At 41.9% G+C, this 9,060-nt stretch overlaps 1 protein-coding gene across 8 annotated transcripts in view; it reads left to right on the top strand.

Annotated features, from left to right (window-relative positions):
* LOC126980980 (adenylate cyclase type 2-like) overlaps window positions 1–9,060 on the top strand; it is a 115,261-nt gene that overhangs the window by 87,774 nt on the left and 18,427 nt on the right. For all 8 annotated transcript variants that reach the window (XM_050831505.1, XM_050831504.1, XM_050831501.1 and 5 more), the window contains 8 exons: window positions 6–270; window positions 710–847; window positions 2,268–2,498; window positions 2,927–3,097; window positions 4,582–4,707; window positions 5,497–5,642; window positions 6,829–6,973; window positions 7,532–7,668. In XM_050831505.1, the coding sequence (XP_050687462.1) occupies window positions 6–270; window positions 710–847; window positions 2,268–2,498; window positions 2,927–3,097; window positions 4,582–4,707; window positions 5,497–5,642; window positions 6,829–6,973; window positions 7,532–7,668 (1,359 nt within the window). The remainder of the gene's footprint in view (window positions 1–5; window positions 271–709; window positions 848–2,267; window positions 2,499–2,926; window positions 3,098–4,581; window positions 4,708–5,496; window positions 5,643–6,828; window positions 6,974–7,531; window positions 7,669–9,060) is intronic.

Below are 9,060 nucleotides of genomic sequence, written 5' to 3'. Positions count from 1 at the left end.
TACAGAGAGTGCGAGGACCAGGACGTGGAGGTGCAGGGCGAGGGGCCGGCCGTCGCTGGGCTGGCCAATGGTCGCAGCAGCATTGGGTCTATGAATTTTGACACGTCGCCGCGGAATTCAGACGACTCTCAGGACCGCCGTTTCGAAGCCATGACGCGCAACTCCCTCTCGTCCCTCCAGCAGCGGCGCCAGTCCACCGCCTCCGCCTTCATCAAGGAGCCCCTCGCCGCCAACACCGACGACAGGAACTGGTCATGGAGCTACCTCAGGGTCAGTGTTCGAGTCCCGCCATGAGTTGTTGGTGGTCTTATGGTTTTCCTTTGTTACTAGCCACTCTCTCTTTCACATCATTTTTTCCTTTAACGAGTTTTAGTGCCACAGTGATATTTATTTATGTTTATCTGGTTATCATTTATCTATATTATGTAGTATATGATGGAAAATATGCAACTCTAGCTTAATTATACGGGAATATTGAAGTATGGTAGTAGCAGTAGTTGTAGTAGTAGCAGTAGTAGTAATAGTAGTAGAAGTAGTAGTAGTAGTAGTAATAGTAGTAGTAGTAGTATAGCTAATCTTTTTTAATGTGTCTATATATCGTAATGGGAGGAGAAAGAAGAAGAGGGGGAGAAGGAGGAAGAGAAGGAGGAGGAGAGGGAACAATAGAGACAGCATCCTATAACCCTTCTTCGGCCTATTCCGCCCGCAGGAGAGATTTCGGGTTAAGGACTTGGAGGACCTGTTTGACCAATACCAGCTGCGCCTCCACCACGCCATGCTTATCATCTACCTCATCCTGCAGCTCTTCCTCTCCACTATTTTCATCATCATCCTCGCCGCCGGTCAGGTCAGTCAATTAGTCAGTCAGTCACGCCTTTCCCTCAGTCAGTCAGGCAGTCAGTCAGTTAGTCAGCAACGCCGCTCTCTCAGTCATGTTAATCAATGGGTCAGTTATATAGTTATCCCGCTTCCTCAGTCAGTCAGCCAGTCAAACAGTCAGTCAGTCATTCTGCTCTCTCAGTTATGTCAGTCAGTCAGTCATTCTGCTCTCAGTTATGTCAGTCAGTCAGTCAGTCAGCCAGTCAGTTAGTCAGTCAGTCACACCACTTCCTCAGTCATGTCAGTCAGTCAGCCAGTCAGTCAGTTGGTCAGTCAGTCAGTCAGTCAGTCAGTCAGTTGGTTGGTTCACTGAGGCCGCGGACGTGTTGTGTTGAAATGGAAACGGTGATAAGTAAATAAGATAAGTAAGTAAATATGATAAATGAGATAAGTAAGTCAACAAATACATAATTAAATAAGTTCGCAAGCAAGGTCAGTTTTATCTTGTTGTTGTTGTTGTTGTTGTTGTATGTTTTTTTCATTGTTTTTACCTATATTATCTTTCATACACGTAAAAGATAAAAAAAAAAAAAAGTAATAAAACAGGTAAACAAAGAAAAGGCTCCTCGCTAGCAACAACAACAACAACAACAACAACAACAACAACAACAACAATCATCACTTCCAACCTGACCTTGTCCTACTTACCTACCTACTTACCCTTACCTATCTACCTACCTACCTTTACCTACTTAACCACCTTTACCTACCAATCTACCCACCTTGCCTTCATACCAATCTGTCTTAATACATGATATCGTTCACAATTACCTACCTCATTATCTGATGATCTCACTATCTACCTACGATACCTACCTACCTTTTTGTCTTAATACTTGTAATAATTCACTTCTACCTACATCCTCATCTGCTTACCTACCTAACTATCTACTTACCTTCCTACTTATTTAGCTTTATACGCTCCTATATCTACTTGTTTCCAATCCACTTATCTATATCTATCTTTTTTTTTTTTTTACAACAAAGGAGACAGCTCAAGGGCACACAAAAAAAAGGAAACAATAATAAAAAAAAGCCCGCTACTCGCTGCTCCTAATCTACTAATATACCTGTCAAAGTACCTATTAAATTATCAACTGTCAACTATCAATATGGAAATCAATTACCTACCTGTCATTAACCACTTTATTTCCTCTCTATTCAACTGTTAAACTACTACGACTAAGCTACCCATCAATTACCCACCTACCGTAACTACTTTACTTCACCTTCCCACGTCACCACTCACCCCTTCATTACGTTACCATTTCACACTTTAACTGCTTCGTCACTTCAACACTTCGTCATTTTACCAATTTCACTTCACCACACTCCTTCACCCCTTCACTCCTTCCTCCCTTCACACATTCCCTCTTAACCCGCCGTAGGAGCCTATCGAGGAGCTGGTGCCGGAGCTCACTGGTCACGCCGCCGGGCTGGTGGTGTGCATGGCTCTGCTCGTCTATGTCTACAACGAGGCCACCTTCAAGCAGTTCCCTCGCCTCCATATCGTCATGTCCGGCCTCGTCATCCTCACCATCTTCGCCACCGACGTCGCCCTCACTCTGTTCTTCAAGGAGACCAGCTTTCCGGAGGGCGAGCAGCACTATAATATGAAGGTATGGAAAGAGGGAGATGTTCATTTATTGTATTGCGTTGAATGTTAGTTAGTGTTATCATTATTGTTGTGTTATTGTTGCTTTCCGAACGAGAAGCAACACATTAAGCATAGATATTAGTTACAGACATTATAATGCGTATTGAGTTAGTTGTTACCTCATTTTCGTACCTACCTACCTTTGTCTTAATACATGGAATCATATGCCACTACCTTCCTTCCTACCTGCTTAACTCCCTCCCTTCATCCCTCCCTCCCCACTTTCCTACTCACCTACCTACCTACCTACCTGTCCTCATAACTACATTGCATACCTATCTAACTACCCACTTACCTGTCCACATACCTACATACCTACCCTACCTACTTCTCTACCTGTCTACCTACTCACCTACTTACCTTCCTCCTCCCCTTCTACCCCCCTCGCAGTCCGGCAACATTGTGTACCTGCTGCTGGTGGTGTATGTGTTCCTGCCCATCCCGTACAAGTGGCAGGCGGTGGCGCTGGCGGGCTTCCTCACCGCCGGGGACCTCGCCCTCAGCTACTACGCCATCGGCACCGGACACCTGGACACCGAGCACCGGCACATCGTTACCAAGGTGGGCACGGAGGTTTAGTGTGTGTGTATTGATGTGAGGTTCTCCGGCGTGCGAGTTCTGTTTGTGTTTCTGTTACGTCATTGACAGGAATCTAGCGCAACATATACTTATCAGAAGTCATTTGGCGCGGCATGCGAGATCAGTTTTTCTTGTTTTATAAGGGACAGCAATCTGGTGCAATCTATTCACTTTTTGTTATATAGGTTTTCTAGTGGTCAAGATAGTTTTGATGGATAAGTGTTAGAAATCCATGGCGCAGTTTTTTTCTTAGTTTACTTATTTTTTCTTTTACTTTCTTCTTCTTATTATTATTTTTATTGCTACTACTACTACTACTACTACTACTACTACTACTACTATAATACTATTTTTTTCTTTTGCTTCTACTATATTTAGAAAGTAGGTATTTAGTGTTATCTGTTATCGGGGTGTGATTGGCCGAATCTTTGACAAATCTTATAGTGTTGGCTTATCATACATTAATTTAATAAGAGCTTCACTTTTCAACACAGCTCAGGATTCATGCCGCTAAAGAAGAGCTAAGAGGCGGACCTTTGTAAGCATGTTCCCATTAGCAAACCCTTTTAACGGGCTTTTGACTCAGGCACAACCAAGCGTCGGGCTACACGGGCATATATAAACCAACTGTCGGCCACGTGACTCCCCTTACCCTCGCTGCTGACGACCCCACTGAATGCACTTCGGTCGGCATTCTCAGACGCATTCGTCCCTCACACCAACTATTTCTTAAGGTCGAAAAGGAGATCATTCGGGTTCTAATGAGTGTTTTTATAGGTCCATAGTACAGATGAAGGGTCAAACTACCACCAGGATCGTAAAGGTACCCATGGATATACCCAGAAATCGCACGAGAGGCTTGTTTAATGTGTGTGTTTGGGCGCCGAAATGTTTAAGACTGCGGCGCCTTAACCCCTTTACTACGGATTTCCTACAGTCAGACATCACCGAGCTATAGAAATGGAACAAAAAGTGGCTGCTACAATTCAATGAAGAGAAATGTAAAGTCCTGCACCTTGGGAGGGAATATCCAGCACACCAATACCACATGGGAAACACTCCACTATCCACCACAGAGGCAGAGAAAGACATGGAGTATAGTTACCAGGCTACCAGTGAAAGCCAAATCCGTGCCAATCACAGCGGACGGATTAAGGGTCATATTCTTAAACATATCGGCCTCAAGCACACACATTTGATAAGGCTTTCGTGGGAGTTTTGGGGCATTTCCATGGGTAGTTTTATGACGCTAGTGATAGTTTAACCCTTCCTCTGTACCACGAGACTAAAAACAGCACTCATTAAAACCCGATTGATCTCCTTTTCGGCCTTTGAAAATAGTTGATGTTAGAGGCAGAAGCGAAGAATACCTACCTCACCTCCTCTTCTTCCTCTTCACACTCCACTTCCTTCTCCCTCCGGCCCCTTTTATTGGTTTTGACTCCCTTTCTGCTCCCCGCCCCCAGATGTGTGTGGAAGCGGCCATCCTCGTCTGCGTCAACCTGCTGGGCATCTACTGGCGCTTCATGAGTGAGGTGGCCTTCAGACGAGCCTTCCTGGACAAGCGAGGCAGTCTGGAATCCAAGTTCAAGGTAATGGATACGAACTTTTCTCTGCTCGCTTCAAATGAGTTCTTCGACGTTTTTATTTAACTTCACTTATCTTTTCCATCACATCATTCTTAATACACCTTCACCCTTTATTTGTTTAAGGTACAGAATACGGACTTTGCTTTGCTCCTTTACTTAAGTGTTTTCGAGTATTTCACATGAATAACAAAAGTTTTCATTACAGTTACCGTTTTCAAATGCACTTACGGCCTATAATGTACATACCTAACAAAAACATCCATCTTTAAGCAGGGTTTGCTGTTCGCACTGTCTTCTTTAGTTGAATATTATGCCGAAATACACTCGTTATGAATTAATGTATTTGCCAAACTAAGGGAGAGAATGAACACAGGATCACCCTTGCCAGATAGATTATCGTACTCAGAGAATAGTATTAACCGGTTTCTGACGCCTAACTATTGCCAAGAAACATCAGAATCTAACTTTTAACGATAACTATAAATGAGTTTCGTTATTGGAGCCCAGAAGACAGTTTTGGGGTAGGAAGTCGGGAAATATAATCGCCTGAGTACGACAATCTGGCAACGTTGCATAGGATGGAAATAATATAAAAAATTGAACACAGAGACGCGGAAGTAGTGAGGAAAAACACTTTAAAAATACATAAATACCCAGAAAAGCGTTTTAATTCCATTTATTTATCATTTGGTAATGGTAGTAGTAGTAGTAGTAGTAGTAGTAGTAGTAGTAGTAGTAGAAGTGTCATTTTATCATTACTATCATTATTATTCATTTCCTCCTTCGGCGCAGGTGGAGGCGGAGAAGAAGCAGGAGGAGACGCTTCTGCTCAGCATCCTGCCCCAGAACATCATGCAGAAGGTGAAGGCCGACTTCCGCAGCATGATCGAGCGGACCATTTTCAACACCAACCCCGTCACCAAGAGCAACCCCTTCCCGTGAGTGAGCCGATCTTGAGGCTGTCTTGCTTGCTGTCTTGCTCCGTCTTGCTCTTTTTGTTTCGCGTTGTGTCTGTGTCTGTTTGTGTCTGTGTCTCCGTCTCTGTCTCTCTTTGTCTCCGTCTTTCTCATTCTTTATCTTCCCTTCCTCTCTGTTATCTTCCCTTCTCTTCCCCTTCTCTTATATTTTCTTCTCTTTTCTTTTCTTATCTATCTATCTATCTATATCTGTCTATTTATATCTATCTATCTATCTATATCTATCTATCTATCTATCTTCCTATCTATCTGTCTATCTATCTCATTGCTTTTTCATTATTATCGTTGTTATTGTTTTCATCATCCTCATTATCATCATCGTCATTATCATTATTTTCATTATTATCATTATTATTATTATTATTATTATTATTATTATTATTATTATTATTATTATTATTATTATTATTATTAATATCATCATTATCATGCCGCCACTCATGATATGCTCTTCAATCCTCTTCCTCCTCCTCTTCTTCCTCTTCCTCCTCTTCCTCCTCCTCTGCAGGGCTTCCGGGAAAATTTAATATTCTGTCTGTAACGTTAATATTTTCCTTCTCCATTTAGCTCCGAATTTTCCTTTTCCGTGTTCCGGTTAAGTCAATAAATACCTAATAATGTGTTTTCCTTTTACATTCAGCGTCAAATATTACTCATTAACACGCAATATGTTTTTATTCGCTTCCATGTTCCGGTTCTGTTCATTTAAATGCTAATAACTCTTCTTTCCCTTTCATGTTCTGGTTTTCTACATTTAAGAGTTAATAATCATGCCTTCTATAACCTTTTCCTTCATTTAACCGCTAATAATTGTCTCCTTTCACGCTCACGTTCTTTTTCTGTCCATTTAATAGCTAATAATTATCTTTCCTTTCACCTTCACATCTTGGTTCCGTCAGTAAGCACCCACTACGTTTTTCTTGACTTTAAATTCTCGTTTTCTTTCCCTTACATGCTAGTGTACTGTCAAGCAGCGCCCTATATGGTTTCCTTTGTTCTCTCATTGCAAACCAAACACCTTCGCATCATCGTCATAGGCAAGAGCAGTTTCAGAAAAGTCGAAAACGCTGGGAAAAATGCCTTCGTTCTGCTGTTAATTAATAATATTGGCTGCTAATGTTTGTCCCTCTTCTACACCCGGCCGCAGGAACCTGTACATCAACCACCACCAGATGGTTTCGATCCTTTACGCGGACATCGTCAACTTCACGGTGCTGACGACCAAGCTGAGCGCCGAACAGCTGGTGGGGATGCTCAACGACCTCTTCGGCAAGTTTGACGACGCGGCGGAGGTGAGCCACGACTTTCCTTTATTAGTCCTTACCGTGTGTGTGTGTGTGTGTGTGTGTGTGTGTGTGTGTGTGTGTGTGAACTCATCAAACTCCTTTACACACATATATAGTAATGGAAGGGGAAAGGCAAAGTAATGTTTCAAGTGTCAAGTCTTTACAAATAATGACGAGGCTCCGTTGCATGTAGGAGAAATGAGTGTAACTATAATCTATTTGGTGTAGGGCATTTATTTAGGATTTATTTTGGATTTATTTCACTCACAAATACCCCCCCCCCCACACACACACACATACCCCCCCCTAACACACACACACACACATACAGATGCTACCCCCCCCACACACACATACCCCCCCCACACACACACTACCCCACACCGCTACTACTACCCTATTACTACCATCACTAACACTACCATCACCACCACTAACACTACCACCACCACCACTATCACCACCACTACCATCACTAACACTACCATCATTAACACCATCATCACCATCACTATCATCACCGCCCCCACCCCAAGCCTCACCTCCTTCCTTCATCACCATCAGGGCAACAACTGTCTGCGCATCAAGCTCCTCGGGGACTGCTACTACTGCGTGTCCGGCGTGCCCGAGTACAACAAGGACCACGCCAACAACTGCGTCAAGGTCGGCCTCGAGATGATCGACATTATACGCGAAGTGAGGTGAGGAAATAAGAGGACAGATAAATGAGAAATCAGTAGAAGGATAAATACTAAGGGTAATATATCGAAGAGAAATCATTAGAAGTTTATATAAATGAGGATAAGATATAAATGAGAAATCAGAAGAAGGATAAATGAATGAGGATAAAATTTATATGAGAAATCAGTAAGCAAGAAGAAGAAGAAGAAGAAGAAGAAGAAGAAGAAGAAGAAGAAGAAGAAGAAGAAGAAGAAGAAGAAGAAGAAGAAGAAGAAGAAGAAGAAGAAGAAGAAGAAAAAAAATTGATGTGACTTATTATCATTATTATTTTGTTGTTGTTGTTATTGTTATTATTGTTATTATCATTGTTATTATTATTAGTAGTAGTAGTAGTAGAAGTGTCATTTTATTATCATTACTATTATTATTTTTCAGCTTTTTATCTTTATTGTGTGTCATTCACGTAAAAAAAGTAATAAAATAGATAAATAAAAAAGGCTTCTCGCTAACAACAACAACAACAACAACAACAACAACAAACAGCCATCAATAACCCCGAACTCTTCCTTACTAGAGCAAAACCGAACCCTCCATCCATTCATTCATTCCTGTCTATGGGAAGCAAACTACTGGGAAAAAAGTAATTACATCAAAGGTACAATTTTCTAGGCCACGTGACGGCAATTACTAGCGTACGGGAGATGAAGTTACTGTGTTATTAGCCTCCCTGATTCAGGTATTCGATGTTTGTTACTAGGTCAGGACCACTCTGGTCTTACTAGGTACTGTATGTGTTATAGTCTGTTCACTTAAGTCTGACCCAAGCTGACAACATAAACCTAAGCGTGTTCGTAAGCACAGTGAAGATTAGCAGAAAGAAAGAAAACTTGGAAGCCATTGCAGTAGCCAATCAGCATTCAGCTTGCAAACACGCCTAGGTTTATGTTGTCAGCTTGGGTCAGACTCAAGTGAACAGACTATTGTAAGTTCGGTATTCTCAGACTTTTCCGCTTCTCATGCCAACTATTAATTTCCAAAAACCGAAGAGGTGATTAATCGGGTTCTCACGAATGTTTTCTTCTACGTTCATACATGGTACAAAAGCTATATCAAACTATGCACCACCAGGGTCATAAAACTTAACATGGAAATACCTTCACAACTTCTAAGAAAGCCTCGTCAAATGTGTATGCTTGGGAGCCTAGATGTTTAATTAAGAATATGGCCTCAAGTTCAGCATAAAAGACATGTGTTTCTCGACTATATACGAGAAATCTGGACTAATATATAATGGGGGCTGTACTAAACCAGGTGTGACAGATATTAATGCGTTACAGGTACGGCGAACTCAGGTAAAATATGAGTTCAAGTTCAGCATAAAAGACATGTGCTTCTAGACTATATACGAGAAA

Source organism: Eriocheir sinensis, chromosome 46, assembly GCF_024679095.1.
Source record: "Eriocheir sinensis breed Jianghai 21 chromosome 46, ASM2467909v1, whole genome shotgun sequence".
In the NCBI taxonomy this organism is placed as follows: domain Eukaryota; kingdom Metazoa; phylum Arthropoda; class Malacostraca; order Decapoda; family Varunidae; genus Eriocheir; species Eriocheir sinensis.
Note: the sequence above shows the minus strand (reverse complement) of the source record. Positions and strands in the feature narration are given on the sequence as shown.